General features: G+C 41.6%; 1 protein-coding gene across 1 annotated transcript in view; it reads right to left on the minus strand.

Annotated features, from left to right (window-relative positions):
* Window positions 1–276: 276 nt before the first annotated feature.
* XPOT (exportin for tRNA) overlaps window positions 277–24,410 on the minus strand; it is a 127,559-nt gene continuing 103,425 nt past the window's right edge. The window contains exons 23-25 of the mRNA XM_073555439.1: window positions 17,349–17,420; window positions 2,932–2,988; window positions 277–2,842 (exon numbers count right to left, since the gene is read on the minus strand). Of these exons, the coding sequence (XP_073411540.1) occupies window positions 2,816–2,842; window positions 2,932–2,988; window positions 17,349–17,420 (156 nt within the window). The 3' untranslated portion in view covers window positions 277–2,815. The remainder of the gene's footprint in view (window positions 2,843–2,931; window positions 2,989–17,348; window positions 17,421–24,410) is intronic.

Consider the following 24,410-nt stretch of genomic DNA (forward strand, 5'->3'; position numbering starts at 1 on the left):
GTAGGTTACTGTGCACAGTCCTGCTGACAGGTTTCTTTTAAACACTGACTAAGCAGCTAAAAAAGTTTTGCTCCCATTTGTTTTCAGAGCTTTAAAGTATGAATATCCAAAAACATTGTGAACTGCTTCAAGTTTTTTAGGTGACATCCAATTTCAGTGGTTTAAAAGTAGTATATCTTTTTATATCACTATTACAAACTGCAGTTTGTCAAGCGATAAAAAATAATGAAGTACTGTTATAACACATCCAGGAGAGAAAAAAATGATTAGACAAGATTTGACTACATAAAATTTATTGTTTCCTTTTATAAAAAGTTTATAGATTCAGCTCCTATAAATGTTGACATTCCAAGAAGCAATGCATTCAATATTGAGATGCCATCTCTGAAATTAATTATAAATACTGTTGTGGATTGCATTTTGTGGCTTATTTCCATTGTAAGCTTTCTCATGTCATCCGAATTAGACTGTAATGTGCAAACCTAATACATTGACAATTAGGGTGTGTGAACACGCTGCGGATTCTGCTGTGGTTCTGCAGCGAATTTGGCCCTTACAGTACCATTATTCCCTATGGAAAATGGAAACCGCAGTGCAGATGCTGCGGAATTTTCAATGCTGCGGACATGTCAATTCTTTCTGCAGATTCTGCAGCGGTTTACCATCTTCTCCATTGTGGAGATGGTGAAACCGCAGGATAATCGCCAGGTCTTTTGACCTAAGGATTTATCTGCGGATCTTGAAAATCCGCACGGATCAATCCGCAGCAGATTCCGCAGCGTGTGCACACAGCTTTAGGGTATATGCACAGTTTATTTCTTTGAGGTTTTTGTAGCAGAAAATCCCCAAATCTTTCTCAAAATTCCTGAAAGACTTGGCATTCCTGCTCATTATACACTCAAAAAAAAAAAAAAAACTCAGCACAAAGACTGTGTGCATATAACCCTTCAGAATTAAGGGTTCAGTTTTCGCTATATAAAAAAAAAATTAAAATTGTCATGACTATCTACAAAGTTCACTATTTTTACTTTATTCCTCCACAAGTTACATCAGGAGATGAAAACTTAAAAAGATTAACGCCTTCGCTTAGAGCAATTAAAAAATAAAATGTACATAGAGATCTCCTGACTTTATTTTTATACAGTCCTAGTTTTGAAATTCCAAAATGAAAATATTACATTGAATTTATCAAGCTCGATTCACACTTGATTTTTGGTTCAGAGAAACAAACAAACCAAAAAAAAACAAAAACGAAAACAAAAACAAAAACAAAAAACACCCCACTAAAGATTAGCGAACCGATTTCAGGGTTGTGAAATCATAAAAGGAATCTGTGACCAGGTATTTGCTACCACATCTGAGAGCAGCCTGATGTAGGCAAAGAAATGCCAAATCCAACGATATATCACTTAGGTTAATGGGTGCAGCCGTTCTTACACAGAGTTTTTAGCTGTAGCATTGCAGCAGAGCCGAGAAAGCTAACCCCGCCCACATCAGGCTCTATCTATACAATGGCTATAGCCAATGAGGTGCTTATCATAGGAAGGGGTGTGTTCGACCAGGAGGCACAAAGCTGCTTTGTCCCAGGAATGATAGCTCCTGGTGCTAAACCACGGAGGCTGAAATCTGTGTTTTAATCCCCACAGCATGCAGTCTTTAGTTTGACTAGCAAAAACCTGCTGACAAATTCCTTTTAATGCAGGAAAGAATGTATCAGTTTTTAGCAAAAGATGATGTCACCTGCTCCATTACTCTTTGTATGTGCTTAAATAGTTATTCCCATCTTAGGGTATGTGCACACGCTATGGATTCTGCTGCAGATCCGCTGCGAGTTTGGCCTCTGCGGATTCGCAGCAGTTCTGCAGACAGTGTACAGTACAATGTAAGTCTATGGGATTTACTTTCTGCTGTGCACATGCTGCGGTTTTTCAACTGCGGAAAATCTGCGGTTTTGAATCCGCAGAAAGAATTGACATGTCAATTCTTTCTGCAGATTCCGCTGCGGTTTGACACCTATTCCATTGTCCGGGTGTCAAACCGCAGGGGAAAACCGCTGGCCAATCCGCAGGTCATTTTAGCTGCGATTTTACTTGCGGATCCGCAGATACAAATCCACGGGTGAATCCGCAGCGTGTGCACATAGCCTTAGATGGGTAAAATTGCAACATGGTTGTAAAAACTTTGCAATTCATTATTAAAATTTTGCCTAGTTCTCCTGCTGGCGCTACTTGCATTTTAATGGTTTACAGCTATTGTCAAAGAGATCAGCTACCGCTGTTGTTTAGCTCAGCCACTTGCAGGAATCACAGATCATTCTGTATCCTAACCCGTCTCAATGCCATGGTTCTCCTAATGCTGTAGAGGTAAGGCTGCCTCATACCACAGCAGAGAAGTGCACAGAGTTCAGACCAGCAGTGCAACAATGTCACCAGTCTGAACTATCAACCAACCAGGAGCAACCATCAGCCCTTTCCACCATCCCAGGGAGTCAGAAGTCTAAGGGGAGGTCAATTTATGAAAAAAAAAGAAAATTCGTATTTGATACCAGTTTAAAAAAAAAAAAAATAAAAAAAAAAAAATGGGAAGAACCAAGTGCCAACACAAGCTTATGCACTTTTCCACCATGTAAGAGTCGTGGGTAAGACAGATATGATGTGTCTGTAGCTCCTATGGTTAAATTAAGTTTTATATGATAGGAAGCAGCTTCTGTATAGGACACCAGTTTATAGGCATGTACAAAATTAGCAATCTACATAAATTAGTAACTGGAGTTCCTGAGTACGATGTCAGATGGATGAGAATTCCAGTATATTCCTCAGGGCTTTGCTCTTTGAAAAAAAATCTAAAGGAAAAAAAAAAATGAAATGAGCCAAACTAGATCACACGTTATAGTCTTCAGACTTATCAAGCATATTTAAAGATTAAGAATACCTTTAGATAATTCTTAAATACTTTAGCATCAGGTTGTTGAAGTGCTTGACAAAATTCCTAAGGGGAAAAAAAACAAAACAAATGAAATATACAGTGAAAAAAATCTTGTAATTGTCTTAGGAATTTGTACCATCTTAGTGCAGGAGTTATTTTACCCTCTCAGAGAAAATTGGAAGCAAACTACGGTAAGGATAACTGTCAGTGTCTGTGAAGAGTATTACATCTATACGACACTTATGGCAGAGTACATGGGCTCCACCATGAAGAAAGTCCATGATACGAGTGCATTGAGCGAGGCTGGATTGTGGCTGGGAATATGCATATTGCATACTTGCGGGAACATGACTAGTGATGAGCGAATTGGTTTAGAAAACGATCAACAAACAAATTCGGCACCAATATGGCACATTCGGATTCGTGATCGGAAACGAGCAAAATTTTATAAAATCGGTAACAGTCAGTAAAAGTGCAGGAAAATATTTATGTTTCCACAAAAGTATTTTCAGCACTTTAGCAACGATAATGGTGGTGTATCATGAGCGTTTGGCATGTGTTTGATGAGGGGAGGGGGTTTGCAGAGCTCAAAGGCTCGGCGTTCTTGTAAACAGTCAGTCATTCTTTCCCCTAATTTGGTGTGTACACATTGCGGCTAGCCAATCAGGGCACAGGAAACACCCACAATGTCCTGACAACGGCTTGTGTCATTGGCTGCTGAAATCTCCATATAAATAGCAGACATCTTGTTTTAGCGCCATTTTGACATTAACAGTGCAGAGAGGCTGCTCCTGATGCTGGCACTGTTAACAGCAAGATTTCAGCTAGTTACGCGGTTGTATATCAGTCAGGTAGTGTCCAGTGTGGCTATTAAATTTACCTTCCAGAATTTTTTTTTTTTCTTTCGGACATTTGTGCCCACAAAGAAAGCCAGCAGGGCATGTGTTGTGCACTGCTTCTATTGTGCACCATGCACGAGTTTATTATTCATTTTTAAAGCGCCATTTATTCCATGGCGCTTTACATGTGAAAAAGGGGCATACAAAACAAGCACAACAAACATGAGCAATACAAGGCACACACCAGTACAAAAAGGAGAGGGGACCCTGCCCGCGAGGGCTCACAGTCTACAGGAGATGAGCGAGGATACACTATGAGAGGGTAGAATTGGTTGTGCAGCAGATCAGTAGACTGAGGATCACTGCAGGTTGTAGGCTTTTAGGAAGAGGTGGGTCTTCAGGTTCCTTTGCAAGGTTTCCGTGGTAGACGAAACTCTGGTGTAGAGACTTTTGGGGTAGAGAGTTCCAGAGTATGGGGGAAGCATGGGAGAAGTCTTGTATGGGGTTGTGGGAAGAAGAGATAAGAGGGGAGCAGTGAAGGAGATCTTGAGAGGATCGAAGGTTGCGTGTAGGCAAGTACTGGGAGACCATGTCACAGATGTATGGAGGAGACAGGTTGTGGATGGCTTTGTATGTCATAGTTAGAGTTTTGAACTGGAACCTCTGGACAATAGGAAGCCAGTGAAAGGCTTGGCAGTGAGGAGAGGCTGGGGAGTAACAGGGATACAGGTGGATTGGTCAGGCAACAGATTTTAGGATAGAATGGAGTGGTGCAATTGCTAGAGGGGAGGCCAGAGAGTAGAAGTTTACAATAGTAGAGGCGGGAGATGATGAGGGAATGAACAAGCTTTTTTTTTTGCAGTTTCTTGGTCAAGGAATGTACAGATATGGGAAATGTTTTGAGTTGGAGTCGGCAGGAGGAGGCAAGGGCTTGGATATGTGGCTTGAAAGAGACAGGGCAGAGTCAAGGATCACCCCGAGGCACCGAGCATGGGGAAAGTGAGCAGCCATTGACATTGATGGATAGGTCTGGTGGAGGGGTAGAGTGAGATAGAGGAAAGATGATGAATTCTGTTTTGTCCATGTTCAGTTTTAGAAAGCGAGCAGAAAAGATGAAATAGCGGACATTGTGTGATTTTGGTCAGTAAGTAGGTGATGTTTAGGTCCAGATAGGTAGATTTGCGCGTCATCGGCGTAGAGATGATAGTGCAAACCGTGGGATTCTATGAGCAGGCCGAAGGTATGAGAGTATAGCATTCTAATATTTTTTCACTAGCTAAGGCTAGTTTCACATTAGCGTTTTTTTGCGCAGCGCATCGGGCGCATAAAAAACGCAAAGAAAAACGCAAAACAAACGCGCGTTTTTTTAACGTCATGCGCACGCTGATGTGTAAAAAAAACGCAGCGTTGTTTGCGTTTTACATGCGTTTTTTGCATGCGTTGGCGTTTTTTATGCGCATGCGTTTTTAAGTGTGACGTTTTTTCCATTGTCTAGAGAACATTCTAGACTTGTTTCACTCAAAAACGCATGCGTAAAAAAACGCAACCGTGCGCAAGACCATGCGCACGCATGCGTTACCATAGACTTCAATGTGTTGTTTTTGCGCATTCAGTGCGCAAGCGTGCGCATGCGTTTTTTTGCCGAGACAGGGCGCACCAAAAAATCCAACATGTTGCGTCCGGCGCACCTGGCGCAAAAGACAAAAAAACGCATGCGCACGAAAACGCAAGTGTGCGCAAAAACATGCGCACGTCATGTTAAACATAGGTGCGCAGTGCGCATGCGCACGGGTGCGCACGATGCGCTGCGCACAAAAGCGCAAATGTGAAACCAGCCTAAATGTGAAAAAGCCTGCTGTACCCTACAGTTTAGCTAGTTAATTAGGTGGTTGTGTATCAGTCAGATAGTGCAGCTAGCTAGTGTCCAGTGTGGCTGTTAAATTTACCTTTCAGAATTTTTTTTTTTTTCGTCATTACTGAGGTCCACAGACAAAGCCAGCAGGGCACATGTCCTACAAGTGCACTGCTTCCAATGTGCTCCATACACAATTATAGCATTCGAATTAATATTTTTTCACAAGCTAAATGTGAAACAGCCTGCTGTATGCCACCTTGTCATTTAGAGCTGTGGTGATATTAAAACTGTCTGCAGACCTAAGGCAAATTGAAAAAAAGATATAAAATTTTTCTGTTGCAAAAAGTTAAACAACCCGTTGTATCACTTTGTCATTTGGTTGGGTTGAAATTAAGCTGTAGAGGCCTGATCCAGTGGCCACAAAAAATTCTTCTGTTATTAACGTCATACAGTAAGGGACCTGACTTTAAAATAGTTTGTAGCATCTAGTGTGTTAAAGAGGCCTGATCCAGAGTCCACCAACAATTATTCTGTTCCTAGAGTCATACAGTAGGGGACCGGACTTTCAAACTGTTTGTAGCATAACTTGTGTTATACACACTCAAACAATTCTTTTTTCTGTGACTAACATGATACAGCACACCATATTTAAACTTGGAATTCACTGTCGATGAAATTCAGCTGCTTGCAGAGGTGGTGCAGAATTTAAAATCTAATTTTTGGTTGGTAATACTGTGCTACCACTATCTGAGCAGCATGACTGGGAAAAAGTGAGGCCGTGGTGGAAGAGGAGTTAGGCTTAGTGTCCAAGGTGGTAATGTTTGTGAAAGCTCTAATGAAGCAACGTCACGTCCTATGCAAAGACAACTGACAACTTATGTTAGTGAACAGGCTACACACCACTACCTTTCTTTGGCATACGCAGTGTGGTATGCCTTGTCGATACTCAGAAAGAGTATGTACTTGAGTGGATGGCAAGCTTTAAGTGGCCTCTCCTCCTCTGCAACATGATCCCAGTATAAGTATGATTAGGAATAATGCTTACTACTGGGTTGCCACTCTGTTAGATCCACATTATAAAACCAAATTTTGCCAGATGATTCCCGCCCTAGAAAGGGACCCGCGAATGCTGGAGTATCGAAATACGCTTTTACACAACCTTAAGAGAGCTTTTTCCCCAAGACAGCAGTGAAGCACACAGTTCGCATTGCGCCACACTTCCAACCTTCAGCACGTCAATTCATCAACGCAAAAACATTAGCAGCAGCGGTGGAAGTGGAGGGAGCAACTTTTGTCAGTCCTTTAACATTTTTTTTAGACCAACTCGTGCATCAGCACAACAGATTCCAAGTCTTACACCTGGTGAACGAATGCAGAGGATGGTGCAGGAGTATCTAGAACTGAATATAAATACCATCAGGGAGGGTTTGGATCCTTTCACATTTTGGTTTACAAAAATGGATGAGGGGCCTGAGCTTGCCTCACACGCCTTCGAGGTTTTTTTTTTGTAAATTCTTTATTTTAAAGTTTTTCACAACACCATTAAACAACAACACCAGTTCTCAGGTACAGTTGGCGCAATGTTAAATAAGGGTTGGTCTAAGGCGTGAAGGAAGGAAAAAATGAAGGAGAAGTATGTAGGGGAGAAAAGAAAAGATAAAAAGAAAGGGGAGGGGAAAAAAGGGTACATAGGGGGGGAAAAAAGGGTACATATACATGTACAGTATCAACAACATTAACATCAACATCATGTGGTTGACAACAAGAGCACAAATATTAAATGGGTGCACTTTTGGAAAATAATGCATCGCACTACATTACATTTGGGCTATCTAGTTTGAGGCAATGAGGCTAAGAGCCCTAGAACAGAAGCCGTCTAATTCAGTTAAACTTAAACTTGATAAACTCTAAAATGCCCTTAAAGAGGGTTGTCTTCTAAATACCTATTCCAAGGGGCCCAAGTCAACACGTAAGCCCTATGATTATAAATTTCCCAGCTAGACAGCTCCTCTAAGCGAGAGATTTGATTTATTTTAGTATACCATTCTCCCAACGTGGGAGGAGCTACATCTTTCCAATGGGCAGCTATCAACTGTCTCGCCGCACTCAACATCAGTGGAAGAAGCCCATGTTTTTTTGGTAAAAAATCTTTAGATGGGCATGAAAGGAGAGCCTCTGTGGCTCTAAGATCAGCCTTTATTAGTTTTAATTTTTTGAGAACTAGTTCAACTCCCTCCCAAAAAAACCGCAATCTAGGGCAGTCCCAGAATATATGTGAATGATGTCCTCTAGAATTGAGGCATCGCCAACATTTATCGTTATCCACGAGGCCTAACTGGAATAATTTAGCTGGAGTTAAATGCCACCTAGTCAATATTTTATAAGAATTCTCCTGCAGAAGTACACATCTAGAGAAACCCCGAGCATTTGACAGCATTCTAGATATTTGGTCTTCTGTAAACGTGGTGTTAAGTTCCATTTCCCAAGAGTGTATAAACGAGGGTTTAGAATGTACAGTCGGAGAGATGAGATGCGAGTAAATGCAAGATATAATTTTTAGCCGTGGGGACGGACGTTTAACCATAAGATCTAACCAGGACCAATTAGATTTAGACGGGAATCTCCGTCCAAACTGTAAAAGTGTACGTCTGATGTGTTGTTTTTGAAGAAAATTTGTTGGTTGAGTCAACGCACCCTGTGGCCAAGACCCCTCCCGCAAGGTGCTATTACCATAAAAACTATTCAAAGTTTCTCTAGGGAGGTTGGACCATAAATTGTATGGGTCTTGAAAATCTAGCTCTAACAAATAGGGAATTGAGCCGATCGGTGTCAATATTGAGGGGAAGGTATCTTCCGGGAACTCTCCCATTACCAATCTTTTAATACGCAACGTAGTTGTAGTTATGTCATCCAACCTAAGAGAGGCCGGCGGTGTAGCCCTAGTCCAAAGATACGGCAAACCCCTCGAGCCCAATAAAGCCCAGTCGACACTATCCCCCTCCTCTCTTCCAGCACAGGACACCACCTTTAACCATCTACTGAGATGAATAGCCTTATAATATAAAAGAAGGTCTGGGACCCCCAATCCTCCAGAAGAGATAGGGCGAGAGAGAAACTTATATGGTAACCTAGCCCTTTTAGATTTCCAAATAAATCTTCCAATAAGGGATTTTAACGTTCCAAAAAATGCCAGGGGAATCCGAATCGGAACCATATTCATGGTATATAGTATAATAGGCATTATATATGCCTTGAACACATTAATACGACCCATCCAGGATAAAGTGGGTAAGCTATACTTCTGCATCAGGCCTTTAATCTTTTGAATTAAGGGAATGTAGTTATTTTGGAATAGGTTGGCGGGATCTCTAGTTATCGTTATTCCCAAATATCTAATAGAACTAGTAGCCCAAGAAAATGGAATCTGCGTACGAATAGTGGAGGTCTGAGAGTGAGGGAGACCAACGTTCAGCACTTCAGACTTTGACAAATTAATTTTAAAATTAGAAAGGAGACCAAAATGATGAAAGGCCTGAAGGATAATTGGGAATGCTCGGGATGGATTGGAGATAAGGAAAAGCAGATCATCCGCGAAAGCTAAAGTTTTGAGTGACCCTTGACCCACCGACAACCCCTCTATACGTTGGTCTTGTCTGATGCTTTGTATCAAAGTTTCTACAACTAAAATGAACAGAGATGGCGACAAGGGACAACCCTGTCTAGTCCCGTTATTAATCCCAAAACTATCTGACAGGGTGCCGTTGACTCTAACCTTGGCCGTCGGTTGGGAATAAAGCGAGAGAACCGCTGTTATATATTGAGGGGGGAAGCCAAACCTAATCATTACTTGTTCCATGAACCTCCAGCTCACTCTGTCGAAAGCCTTCTCAGCATCCGTCGACAGAAGCATCAAAGGTATACCCCGAGTCTTAGCAAACATTATAGACTGAATGACTTTAGTAGAATTATCCTTCCCTTCCCTGCCTCTTACAAAACCAACTTGATCTGCATGAATCAGCTTAGGTAAGAAATTACTTAATCTGCCCGCTAATATTTTAGCCCACATCTTAATATCTGCATTAAGCAGTGATATTGGTCTGTAGCTAGCGCACAAGTTGGGGTCTTTACCCTCCTTAGGGAGGACTGTGATGTATGCCTCTAAGGATTGTCTAGGAGGGAGCTGGCCTTCTAGATAGGAATTAAACAGAGACACCAGGCGAGGCAACAGTGGTTTTATAAACTTTTTATAATAGATAATAGGAAGACCATCCGGACCTGGTGCCTTTCCGTTCGGAATAGTAGAAAGAGTGTCTAAAATTTCTTTGGGGGTAACTGGAGCAGTCAGCAAGGACTGGCCTTCAAGAGTTATTTTAGGGAGATGTAGTGAGGTCAAGAATTCTTTTATTTTTGCCAAGGCTGTGACTGGCTCCTGCATGCTATCCGGTGTATTTAAATTGTATAAATTTTCGTAAAAGGTTTTAAACTCCCTGGCAATATCTGCAGTCCCGAGAATTGAAGAGCCATCCAAAGCTCTGAGTTGTCTAATAAACGTCTTTTCTTTTTGTTTCTTAAGTAGGGATGTCATAAGCTTACTACTTTTATTGCCATGGAGATAAAACTTCTGCTTACTCCTCATATAAATTTTCGCTGATTGAATGTTTAAAAGGTTTTTTAATGAGGTTCTCAAATCTGTCAGTTCAGATAATGTTTTATTTACCTGGGATCTCTTATGTAATCTCTCAAAGGAACTAATTTGGTGTAGAATAGACACAACCTTTTTTGTTCGCTCTTTTTTCAAATGGGAGCCTAGGGCTATAAATTCCCCTCTCATTACTGCTTTATGTGATTCCCATACCATAGGCAAGGGCGGGCCTGAGTGCAAATTATTTTGAAAAAAGAAGTCAAGAGTGTTTGTCAGTTTTTCAATGTGTGAATCCGAGTCCAACAGTGTCTCATTCAGTGACCATGACCCATCCGGCCGTGATAAAGTTTTTATCTCTATGTCAAGAAAAATGGGAGCATGGTCTGAGAGAGAGATGATATCTATATTAGCTTTTTTAATTAATTGGAGATTAACTGCTTGTATCAATAGGTAATCAATTCTGTGATAGCTATTGTTCGGATGGGAATAAAAAGTGTAATCTCTGCCCGAAGGAAAAAGTGTTCTCCAAGGGTCTATCAGATGCAATTTTTGTAGTGAAAGGTGTAATCTTCTCAGCGCCCTTTGAGAAAGAGCCGACCTGCCCGTTGAAGTATCTAAAGTTGGGTTTAAAGATACGTTAAAATCCCCTCCCACCAACAACAGGCCCTCAGCAAAAAGTTCTAGAACATTCAATGTTTTACACAGCCAACCTATCTGGTTCCTATTTGGGGCATATAAATTACATAGGGTAATCTTAGTGTTGGCCAAAAAGCCCTTAATTATAATGTACCTGCCTTCTGAATCCGATAAACAATCACTCAAAATAAAGGGAACATTTTTCTTTATAGCAATACTCACTCCACATGACGCTGAACCGCCCGCACTGTGATACCAGGTCGGGTAGCGAGATCTAGACATATCTGGGACTCTCCCTTTTTTAAAATGTGTCTCCTGCAGGAAAGCTATACTAGACTTCTTTGAATGTAAAAGATTCAATACTTGGCTTCTCTTACTTGGGGATCGTAAGCCCTTTACATTATACGAGGCCACTGTCATAGTAGCGAAGGTTACCTTGTCACCCATAGTTTGGTAAAGGAAGCAATAATAAAGATTCCTCTGTCATCAAACCACCGAAATTAAAAAAAAATAAAGAGATGAAAAAAAAAACAAAAACCTTAAAAATTATTAAGATAAAACAAGAAAAATATAACAAGAACCAACTACCTGCCTGTAGCAGAGGTAGGGGGTCAAACATACCTCCCATAACAGAGCAGGAAATAACATTTCCGACACACAAGTGGCACATATTAACTTAAACGGCAATTGAATGATATCAACACATGAGTAAATGTCAAGCTTAGCAAGCTGAAATAAGATAGAACATGTCCGAGTGGATCAAGAGGTCTGGCTCCAGTATTGGAAAAATGCAACCGAGAGAAGCACAAAATAGCTCAGGGGGGCATCTCCTTTTCCATTCCAGATTTCCCTCTTTTAGGAGTCGAGCGTTTCTTTCCCAAGACCCAATCACCCTGCCCTCCGGTAAAGGCATGGACAGGGGGAGGTGTGCGATGATCCATGTCCAGAGGTAGCCAGGAAGGAATATCTATAGGAGCAATGCCAAAAGTGTCCCATACTTTGGTTAAATCTTCAGGGGTCCGAACCATTATTTGCCTACCATCTCCTTGTATAGATATACCAAACGGAAACAGCCATTTGTATAAGATTTTACGTGAGCGTAACACCTCCAGGAGGGGCCTCAGGACTCTTCTTTTTGCAAGGGTTGACGGCGCAACATCCTGATAAAGATGAATAGCAGATCCCTCATAAGAAAGATTTTTAATGTCTCTTGAGGCAGACAAAATAGCATTTGTATCCAAATAGCTCAATAGGCCGCAAATCACATCCCTTGGAGGTTCCGCTGGCTTCGGCTTTGGTCTAAGTGATCTATGCACCCTTTCTATTATAATTCGATCACGTTTCTTGTGGGATTAGAAGGGTGAAGATCTCTTTCGTAGATTTTTCTAATATTTCTGTGGAAACACTTTCAGGTAAGCCTTTTATCCGTATGTTCTTCCTGCGACTCCGATTTTTCTGATCCTCGAGAGCCAGAAAAGAGTTGTTAAGTTGTGTTCTGTGGTAGTCCAGATGCTCTCTCATGGCATTGGAGTGGCTAATGATAGAAGACTGAGAGGACTCCAAAGACTCCACTCTATTACCAATGTGTAGCAAGTCCGTTCTCATACCAGATATCTCATTAACTAATGGTGTTATAGCTTGTGCTAATAATTTTTTAAAAAATGATCTAGAAAGCTTCCCAGAATCTGATTGAGTGACATCGCTGCCTGAAGCATCATCACTGGAGTCTGAGTCCTCGACATGCTCCTCTTCCACAACCTCTGCAGGGAGCCTTTTAGCATTAGGTTTAGACGAAGCAGATTTATTTCTCAAAAATTTATCCATTTCACCCTGTTTGCTTCTATACGCCTCTGCGGCCAACGGTTTTGCACGCTCTTTGTTAGTTTTGACCATTTTGCTTGATTGAAGCGCGCCTTTAATTTACCACCTGTGCGTCAAGAAAAGTCTAGTACTGCATTTTTCTATATGAAAATAGCCCCATGCAACTTGGAGGGCGAGGGGTTAATATATGGAAACATCCGTGGGGATCTGCTGGAGCCGGTAGGGATAAGGTAACACCAACTCCCCACCGTGGCGCTTCAGAAAAGACACAATGTCCTCCTCACCAATGGCTCATAAATCTGCTGACAGCAGCTCCTCTATGTGGGGAGAGCGATACCCCCTGTTCAAAAAACAACTGAGTCCCTGGGAAATGTCTCAGTGAAAGTAGGGGGCCGCCAACAACCCTTCTGGCCCAGAGCCAGCACCCTCCTCCACCGCACGTACCAATAATGATCCCCGCAGGCCCCACAGACAGCTCACCGGGGGCTCCCTCTCACCGCCTTTTACTCCAACTGGCGAGACCGCTCCTTATTCCGTGGTCTCACGTCTCTATCGAGGGTCTCCTGCGGTCCGGTTTCCAGGCCCCGTGCTCAGGGGTATGTAAAGATGGCGCCCGTCTCTTTCCAGCGCTGCAGCACCCCCCACGAGGCCGCTCTGCGCTCCGGTGTCACGGCAGAGATCAGCAGCCCCTCTCTTCTCCCCACCGCCCCTCACCTTCTCCTCCAAGCCCGGGGTACTTCAAAAATCGTTTTTGCCACTTTCGTCTGGGCCAAATAAAGTGGATTTGTGGCTGGAAGCGGGAGCTGCCATAAAACACGTCCTCCCTGTGTGAGATCCAGGCCACGCCCCCCCGCCTTCGAGGTTTTATTGTGCCTGGAAGCCAGCGTTCTCTCAGAACGTGTCTTCAGCGCTGCTGGTGGTTTCCTGATGGATAAAGCGCAGCCGGCTGTCCCCTGAAAGTGTAGACCACCTAACTTACATCAAGATGAACAAGTCATGGATCTCCAAGGACTTTTGCACCCCAACCACAGACTGTACAGACTAGTTGATATTGCATTTTTTACTGTGATGCATTAATGTCATGTAACCGCTCTCTGATATCTTTAGTGTGGCTTCTGTGCCGGCTGCTGCTGATGTTAAAACAAATTTGTGGAATGTGAACAGTCATGGTTGGTCTACATCTGCTGGGTTAGCTGTAGTGGAAGACGTCTCGGTCCCAATTATACTATTTCTATTCTCGTGACAGTTATTCCACTTGGGTGGTGTGAGGCCCCCATTTTTTAAATTGTGAATACTCCTGGTTGGGTGTACATCTGCTGTGTTGGGTGTAGTGGAAGACCTGTCGGTCCCCATTATACCATCTCTATGGTCTGCTAGTAGTTTTTTGAAATGTGAACAATCCTCTCTATTGGGTGTAGTGGAAGACCTGTAGGTCCCTATTATACTATTTCTACTGTGGTGAAATTGATGACACTTCTGTGGTGTAAGGCCCTCATTTATTTAAATGTGAACACTCCTGGTTGGGTATCCATCTGCTGTATTGGGTATAGTAGGAGACCTTTCGGTCCCTATTATACTAGTTCTACTGTGGTGAAGTTGATGACACTTTGGTGGGGTCTGCCAATTTTTGGAAATGTGAACAATCCTGGTTGGGTCTCCTTAATGCGTGTTGCCTGTGGCAGTAGCCTCCGACAACATCAGGCATCCAATTCCTTGGACTCAACTACCCGTGTTACTATCCTTAAGTTTTTCTGACAATGGTAGTCTACAAAACTAATATTTGTGCCACCTGAGTGTGGCTCAGCATGAAAGCTGGTAGAGGTGTTGCATGTGGTATCAGGGCTCCCAGCAAAGGGGGCCTACACAATCCTTCACCCACCTAATCTTACTGTGACGTTCAATTGAAAGCTGTAAATGCTGTCCCAGACCCCGATATTTTATGCCTGGCCGACTGCTGCAGTTCCATGCTAAAATTTGTACTGTGAGTGAATTGAGGCCACTTTCCTGGTGTCTGTCCCTCATTTGATGTGTTTTGGCAGCATTTTGGGCCATTATAAGGTGCTGTGCATGCGTTTGTTTTTGCCTCCCATTGAGCTGAATGGCGTTCGGTTATGTTCAGCAAATATTCGACGAATTAAACCGGCGAATATTGCAAGTTTGGCGATCGTAATCCGAACAGAATATTGAAATATTTTCTCATCTCTACACATGACCCCTTTCCCGGAGCTGACACTGTGGCCAGAGTTCATAGAAGACTGTGAATTTTGCTATACATATCATTGCTAAAGCTTTACTATGTACTGCCCAGGCTTTAGGAAGATCGCAGCTTCACGTCTTTTAAGGGGACTATTGAACACAGTAAAAAGCAAAGAAAAAAGCAAAACAAAAAAAAAAAAACCAACAAGATCAACCCCCACTGTCCCCCATTAAAAAAAAAAAAAAAAAAAAAATACACATTTGGTATCGCTGTGGTCAGAAAGTCTGATCTATGAGAATATAATATAAATTAATCTGATCAGTATAGAATTACATTTTTTTTGGTCACCGCAACATTGCAAAATAAGAGATCAAAACATTGTATCTATTCCAAAATGGTACCTGTAAAAATGTCACATCAATTTGCAAAAAAATAAGACCTCATCCAACCTCAGATACCAAAAAACTGGAAACACTGAGTCTCGGAAAATGGTGACTAATGCGAAAAAAAAATTTTCGAACAAAATTTCAGATTTTTTTTTCATCACTTAAAAAAAAAAAACAAACAAAAAAAAACGTACACATTTGGTATCTGCATACTCGTACTGACCCTAAAGAATCATAATGGCAGGTCAGTTTTACCATATAGTGGAATTTGCGGATTTTTTTCCCCCCGTTTTCCAGCACACTGTTTGAAAACCAAGGGTTTTATTCAAAAGTACAACTCATCCCACAAAAAAAACAAAAAAAACAAACCCAAGCCCTCATATGGCTATATTGATGGAAAAATGAAAAAGTTATGGCTATTGGAAGAAGGGTAGGAAAAAACTAAAATTGGAAAATTGCTCGGGGTGGAGGGGATAACGGGGCCAAGTGGTTCTCTGGTCACAAGACAGTGATGACTTAGCAGCAGCTGCGCAAAGCTTAAAGAGCTAGGCACTGAAGAATGACACCTATTCAATGCAGAATAAAACAATGGGCATTATTGCCGCTAACAAAGTGGGCAGTACCAATGTCTGACAGAAGCTGTTCTGCTGCACCTTACAGCAGCCGCTACAAAAAATGAATAGGGCTGCAGAGTGCAGCTCAGCTCAATGCACCGGTACATGTGACCCCCACCTTATAATAGCCGATTGGTGAACACGTGATCCGATATCATTAATAACCTGAATACCTAGAAACTGGACAACCCTTTTAAGACATTACATGGTTTTACAAAGGTCCCAACGCTTTCCTTTATCGGATATATATATATATATATATATATATATATATATATATATATATATATATCCAATGAGAAACTGGGTCTGAGCAGAAAAAGTAAATTAATGTGCATGCAAAATGTAATTGCATATGAACACATGACCTTTACACAGAGAAAACCAAAAGCAAAACAAAACAAATATCCTGGAATAAAAAAGTAAAAAAATATATTGCAAGGGTTGGCGGGATGGCTTCTACATTATTTTGATCAAAATTATGTTAACTAAATACCCTTATTATTACTATTATTACTACCTTCATGCAATTTTTGCAATATATTTTTTTACTTTTTTATTCCAGGATATTTGTTTTGTGTTTTGCTTTTGGTTTTATATATGTGACCAAGTAGAATCCTGTACAGATGTAAATTGTACGTAAAGTATATTAAAAATGTGGCAACTTCATAAGGTTGTCCGGGCACAAAGGAACAGTTCCCCCAGGGGAACTCACCGAATTAAAACATTTACTGCAAAATATGCTTCAATAGAAAAACCTTTAGATTCCATCATTATAAATATGGCATACTCAAAGCATATTAAATGTCCTTTCAAGATTTCTCCGCATCCATAAATTTTCAGCATCTAAAAGACGTGGTAAGCAAGATGCTTGAGAAAGGGGGTGCCCCATACCAAACGTAGCAGGTTCTGTGTGATACTACAACTACTTCTGAAAGCTGAAAATTCAAGGAATTTATTTCATAATTCGTGAATATGCCAGATTTATGATGGTGGAATCTAAGGTTTTTGTAATGAAACATTTAGCTGTAAATGTTTTTAAAAAGTAAACAGTAAAAAAAGGCGTAGTGTAATTTCTTTTATGACCGCTTGTTAAATGCAAGAATCAGTAGAAACCATTATTGCACATTACTACATTTCAGTGTCAAATCAAAATACCTTTCCTTACTACTTGTATAGACTTGAGCAACGAGTCATCAGGATATTGTCTGACATGCTGCTCAAGTCACCCTACCACTGCAGCCAGTCACAGGTTGCAGTGGTCCTGCTGCTGGTGGAATGATGTCTCCCCTTCCTGTATCAGTGCAGACCACAGAGTGGTTCCAGGTGGATGCAAGAATGCGAGTATCACCTAGTTATTTAAAATTTTCATTACACGTAAATTAATTTGTAAATCACTTACCTACAAAACTGCTAGAGGAAATAGAACTTACCTGGATAATTTCTGGTGCTACCTGCAAAGAAGGCAGATATTCTTGCTGCAGATATTGAATACATTCAGGTCCCTAAAGCATAAATATAATAAATTAGAAAATGTTAACTTTACTGCATACTTGAAAATACATTATATCTCTAAAGCAGACTATAGAGAAATTTATAGCCCCTTCAAAATAGAAATCATCAAGATATCATGCTTACTGCCCGTTCGAAATTGGAAGTTGTCCAGCAGTGCCACCAGAAAAGGCAGCAATCAGTGGAAACCAGTTACCCATTTAAAGTCAGGAGAAATTAGGCCAAAAGTGGTCTTCATGGAAGAATGGAGGCCAAAAAATCAAGGAAATGAGGACAACCAACTAAACTATGCACAAAAATATAGGAACTGGCTTTGGACGGAGTCAAAATTTAAAATATTTGGCTGTAACAGAAGGCAGAACATCCACTGAAGGGCTGGAGAGCAGTGGATTTGGTCAAGATTAATGGTGTCCTCAATCCTGAAAAATACAGATACTTATGTGATACATGATTGGTGCCAATCATTCTACATCAGAAGGTGACCCCATACATATAGCAAGAGTCATTAATTGCAATCTTCAATGTAAAGAATATAGAAATCATCATCTGGCTCAGCCAAAACCCTAGTCTGTGTGCAAAAACATGAATAGACAGTATGATTTGCGCAAGCCTACATCCACAGAAGAACCGTGGCTGTTCTCCAAGAGGTTTGGAACAAAAACGCAAGTGTATCTAGAAGATTTGATGCTCTTTGGAGGACAAAGGGCAGTCACACCACATATTGAGTTGATTTAGATTTTGCTTTTGTTCATTCTTTTTAATTGATTAAATAAACACCAGACACTGATTTTTAAAGCTTTTTTTACTTTGCAGAATTTCTCTCAATACTTGCCTAAGGCTAGTTTCCCTTTGCGGTTAAGTCCGCAGCGTATCGGCCGCAAATGTATGCAAAAACGCATGCTAATGAGTTTGCGGTCAATAGAACAATGCTTTTTCCACTGGAATTTCCTGGACACAAGTCATGTGTCTTATGTAAATTCTGGCGTACGCTTGCGTACGCAAACGCATGTCGTTGCATACCCTTGCGTTCTCGTAGACAGTAATGCTTTTTTTTTTACGCACTTCATCCGCATGCGGATGACGCGGATATTTGACGCCACAAAAAATGCAACATGATGCGCTTGCCGCTCCCCACCGCAACCATACGCAAATGCCCCGGCTTACACCATGTTAAAGACAGTTACGTGTGACGCATGCGGATGAAACGCTGCGGACACAACCGCAAATGTGAAACCGGCCTAAAACTTTTGCACATTACTGTCTGTCAAGACAAAACTCCATTTCTGTTTAGTGATGGAGAATCAGCGGAAAGTTCGCCACTCCCGGTCAACTGTTTCTGCATCGGTGATAGAAGAGGCGCACACATGTGGAACTGGTACCTCTCAGTTCACTCTTTATCAGGGTGGATAAAAATCAATGTTAAAAAAAAAAAAAAAAAAAAAAAAAAAAAAAAAAAAAAATCGGATTTTTTTTTATTTAAATCGGATTTTTTTGATTTAAATCTGATTTTTTTCAATAAACTGCTTTTTGAGGAAAATATTTTACCATCCAAAGGTTCTTCCATCATGAGATAAAGTGGAGTTGTTTAACTCAGTAGAATAAAGGCTGTATATGTGTAACATTCACAATGCCATGCTCTTCCAGAGGTTTCTGTAGGATTAGTGGGCAGTTTCTCTCCTATATTATCACAGACGCTCACTTTACTTACGCAGTTCTCAAAACTGAATTTGACTCCGCAGAGGTCCCAGCCTCTTCTTCACGGCAAAAATGTTACAACATGAACAGAGTTGAGAAAAAGACCTTAATCCTATTGTTCTACAAACCTATGAATACAGAATCAACCCCTTCAGTGCCAAGTCCAAGAAGTTAGACAATATGTTTCTGATTGTTCGGAGTAGAATAGATCTGCACAACACAAGAAGAATGTGAATCTAAGTGTGAGGAGGAGGAAGGGCAAGCAGACAAGAAAATGAAAGTGAAACTTTGAGCACAATACTGCAGCATAGCCACAGACAGACAAGTCTGGATCTGTTTGTGTGTACGATCTGAGGTGTATTACATTCTTTCCTTATAATGGCAGCAGGCCGTAAAAGAGACCCAGTTTGGGAATATTTTAATGAAGCTCCTTCGCCTATCGGTAAGGCAGGCATGCGTGCAAAATGCAAACGATGCAACAAAGAGATGCAAGGCCTGGTGGCGCGAATGAGGCAACATCATGAGAAGTGCGGTGATGAAGATGACCAAAGAAACACTTCTGAACAGGCAGGATCTTCAGGTTGGTAAACATTTTTATTGAATCCTATTTCTAAAGACTGAACTGTCATGTGTGAGAAAAATTATATTTCTTATTATTACTGCATGTTACTGTCATTTGGTACAGTTATGAAGAAAAACAAATATTCCTTTTGGGGCAGGGGCAGTGATGTGTTGTGTACAATAAGCAGAAATTGTATAAACAATAAAATAACAGCATTGACTTTTTTTGTGTAGGGGAATTCATGGATTCTGGAAACTATCCACCTCCAAGATCACCATAATCCTGTTCTACAGTTTCAGAGTTATCCATCCAGGATAGTGCTTCATTAGCAGCAGCAGCATCATCATCAGACACCCACAGCCACATATCACCATCACCCAAAAGGAAGAAAAAAACCTTTACCTCCTGGAACCACCATAGATAGGTTTGTGATAAGAACTAGCAGATTAGAAAAAGAGTTGATTGATGAAAAAATTGCCCAGTTTATTTATGCAACAAACTCTTCTTTCCGCCTGACTGAGAACCCACATTTCATTAATATGGTTCAGTCACTGAGACCAGGATACAGTCCACCCAGCAGAGCTGATGTTGCAGGGAAACTGCTGGATCAAGTGTATGACAGAGAAATGGAGCAATGTGCAACAGCTCTGGAGGGTAAAATTGTTAACCTAAGTATTGATGGGTGGAGTAATGTCCACAATGATCCTATTGTATGTGCTTGTATAACAACAGAAGAAGGTAAAGTCTTCCTTGCACAAACAACTGATACGTCAGGAAATACACACACAGCAGAATACTTACAAGTGGCAGTAAAAGCTATAACGACATGTGAACAAAAATTCAAATGTCTAGTACGCAGTTTGGTCACTGACAATGCTGCAAACGTATCCAAGATGAGAAGAGATTTAGAAGAGCAGGGAGGGAATACAAAGCTGCTAATAACATATGGTTGCAGTGCTCATTTGCTGCACCTCTTAGCCAAAGACTTAAGTGTTCCAGAAATAAAGGCTAATGTTGTTGAAATTGCTAAATACTTCCGTAATAATCATTTTGCTGCAGCAGCTCTGAAAAGGATGGGTGGAACCAAGCTAACGCTCCCACAAGATGTTAGATGGAACTCTGTGGTGGACTGTTTTGAGCAGTATATCAAAAACTGGCCTATTCTGATGACACTTTGTGAAGAAAATCGAGATAAAATAGATGGCACTGTCACAGCCAAAATCCTCAACATTGGGCTTAAGAGAAATGTTGAACATATGCTGAGCTTCCTGAAACCCATCTCTCAAGCTTTAAACAAAATACAGAAAAATAGCTGTTTTATTGCGGATGCTGTTGAAATTTGGAAGGAACTGAGTGAACACTTAAAAACAGAACTACACATGGACAGAATTAAATTACAAGCAGTAAACAAACGAATGGGACAAGCACTGACTCCAGCTCATTTTTTGGCAAATATTGTCAATATCCAATATCAGGGTCAAAACCTAAGTGCTGAGGAAGAGGAGTTAGCTATGACATGGGTATCCAGCAATCATCCATCTTTAATGCCAACTATAATAAACTTCAGAGCTAAGGGGGAACCATTCAAGAAATATACGTTTGCTGAAGATATTTTAAGGAAGGTCACACCAGTAAACTGGTGGAAGTCACTTAAGCGCTTGGATTTAGAGACTGTTCAAGTACCGTAATGATTTCACTTTTAACAGCAGTAGCTTCTTCTGCAGGCGTTGAAAGAATATTCTCTTCCTTTGGACTCATTCATTCTAAATTGAGAAATCAGTTGGGACCCAATAAAGCAGGAAAGCTTGTTTTTCTTTTCCAGATTATGAATAGGAACAAAGAAGAAGATGATGATGAAGATGACGACAAGTGAGCTACAGAGGACAGCAGGGACAGTAGTATTTAAGTTTTTCATGTGTCGGCTGGGCTGACAGTCTAATTTTCTTAAAATATATATATATTTTGTTTAGCCAAATTAGTTAACAAACATGGATGTTTGTTTAAGCAAATAACTTATGCTGTAATGTTGTTATTGTTTCAGTTGAATAAATCTATTTAAATTGTTAAGGTCAGGATTATTTTTCTCCTTCCTAAGTACAACAGAACAGTGGTGTCCAAATATGAATGATTAACCCATTAAACTGGGGAGAAAAAAAGTAATATAAAAAGTGATTCTAAAAATCTTCATCTACTTGCATGTTAAAGTAGCAAGAACTAGTTTAGGTAGAAACTTTGATTTAAATCACTGATTTAAATCAAGCCTTACTGACTAGTGATTTAAATCGTGATTTAAATCAGTTAGATTTAAATCAAATCCACCCTGCTCTTTATTTAGATGTAATAGCAGTGAAAACAGGCAGTAAACACCAAGGTTACTTACCGGTACCCGGTTTTTCCAGAGCCCATGAAGGCACACATGAGCGAGGGGATCCGCCCAGTCAGGACAGGAACCCTACTGAAGATAAAAGGGCGGTACCTCTCCCTCGCTTCAGTTGGTTTACAGAGCATGAGATGCCCACCCCAGGCTAGTACACATGGTAAAACTATCACCACATTATATTTAACTAAAAAGCACCCAAACTATAGAGCACACTAAAGGAGTGATATACAGGTGCCGTCATAGGCTCCGGAAGAACCGGCTACCGGTAAGTAACCTTGGTGTTTTCCCGTCTCCCATGACGGCACACGAGAGACTTTTGTAGAATAAGACACCTTAGGGAGGGACCACCGCTTGTAGCACCCTTCTACCAAAGGTTAGGTCAGTAAAGGAAGATAGATCAAGTTGGTAGTGCTTAAAAAAGGTTGAAGGTGAGGACCAAGTAGCGGCTTTACAAATCTGCTCAATCGATACCTCAGGCTTCTCTGCCCAGGAGGTAGCCACGGCTCTGGTGGAGTGAGCCTTGATGCCTTCTGGTACCGGAGCGCCACTTGCAGAGTAGGATAACATAATGGCCTCCCTGATCCATCTGGCAATGGTACTCTTCGTTAACCCGTACCCTTTTCTACTACCCTGAAAGGCTACAAACAGGGACTGATCTTTCCTCCACTGACTAGTCACTGACATATATTGTGATATGGCCCTCCTTACATCTAATGTATGGAACTTTTGCTCCCCAGGGTTTCTAGGATTATTACAGAATGATGGCAAGGAGATCTCATGCGTCCTATGAAACTTGAGGACCACCTTGAGGAGGTAGGCCGAGTCTGATCTTAGAACCACTCGGTCATCAAAAATCTGCGTATATGGAGGGCATATAGATAGAGCTTGTAGGTCACTCACTCTACGGGCCAATGTGAAAGCTACCAGTAATACAGTTTTAAGTGTGAGAAGTTTTGGTGACAGCTCTTGTAACGGTTCAAAGGGATCTTTGGTTAAAGCCTCCAAGACTAGATTCAGGTCCCAGGGTGGTATCTTTGGGATAATGACCGACCTCGACCTGCCACAGGACTTTATGAACCGGGACACCCACCTATTAGATGCTAGGTTGCAGTTATATAGGGCCCCCAGAGCTGAGACTTGGACTTTGAGGGTGTTAGTGGCTAACCCGAGTTGCAGCCCTGCCTGTAGAAATTCTAGGATAGGTCCCACTGGAGCTACATCCCCTAAAGTTCCTCCATGAAGTCTAGGAACTTTTTCCACTTTCTGCCGTAGATTTTGGATGTTATAGGTTTCCTACTCTTCAACAGGGTGGAGACTAACCCTGGTGAGAATCCCTGGCAACTTGGTAGCACCCTCTCAAATTCCAGGCTGCAAGATCCTGAAAGTGGACCACTGGTACCTGGGGAAAGCAGGTCTGGAACCTCCGGTAAGATCCATGGATCTGTCACTGACATGAGTCTCAGAAGGGAAAACCAAGGCCTCCTCAGCCAAAACGAAGCTATAAGAATAACTCTCGCATGATCTTCCCTGATTTTCTGGACTATCATCGGAATCATTGTTATCGGGGGGTATTTGTAGGGCATCTACTGCAAAGGGGTATTCTTTTGGATTTGGCGAGCAGAACTTCCTGACCTTCCTGTTGCGTGAGGTGGCGAACAGGTCTATTTCCGGTTTGCCCAAAGCTTGAACTACTTGTTGGAAAACTTGGGGGTTTAGTGACCATTCCCCCTGTCTTAGGTGTCTGCGACTCAGGAAGTCTGCTTGTGTATTTTCGACACCCCTTATATGCAGTGCCGTGATAGATGACAGATGTTGTTCTGCTAACTGGAAAAGTAGATTTGATATTTCCATGAGGCCCCAGGACCTCGTTCCCCCCCCCTGGTGGTGGATGTATGCTACCACTGCACGATAGTCCGTCATGACTCGAGTGTGGCAGCCCCGAAGCAAGGGGAGAAAATGTTTCATGGCCTTCTCCACTGCCCATAGTTCTTTCACATTTGGACAGTGATCCTTTTCTAGCGAGGACCAGGTTCCCTGTATTGAGTGGGATTTCAGGTGTGCTCCCCACCCTGTAGCACTCGTTTCAGTTGTAATGATGTCCTCGACTGGTTTTTGCCACGGGACACTGGCTGCTAGATGCTCTTCTACAGTCCACCAGAGTAGGGACTCTTACAGCCATGGAGAGACATAGTTCTCCTCCTAAATGCCCTTTCAATTGTTTCTGTGCTGACAGAACTTCCCACTGCAGTTGTCTTAAGTGGAACTGTGCCAACGCTACCGCGGGTATGCATGATGTCAACGAGCCTAAAAGGGACATTGCGTTCCTCAGTGTCATAGTTGGCCTTT

The sequence above is a fragment of the Dendrobates tinctorius genome, unplaced genomic scaffold, assembly GCF_039654945.1.
Source record: "Dendrobates tinctorius isolate UK_male_01 unplaced genomic scaffold, ASM3965494v1 ptg000224l, whole genome shotgun sequence".
NCBI classification, from domain to species: Eukaryota; Metazoa; Chordata; class Amphibia; order Anura; family Dendrobatidae; genus Dendrobates; species Dendrobates tinctorius.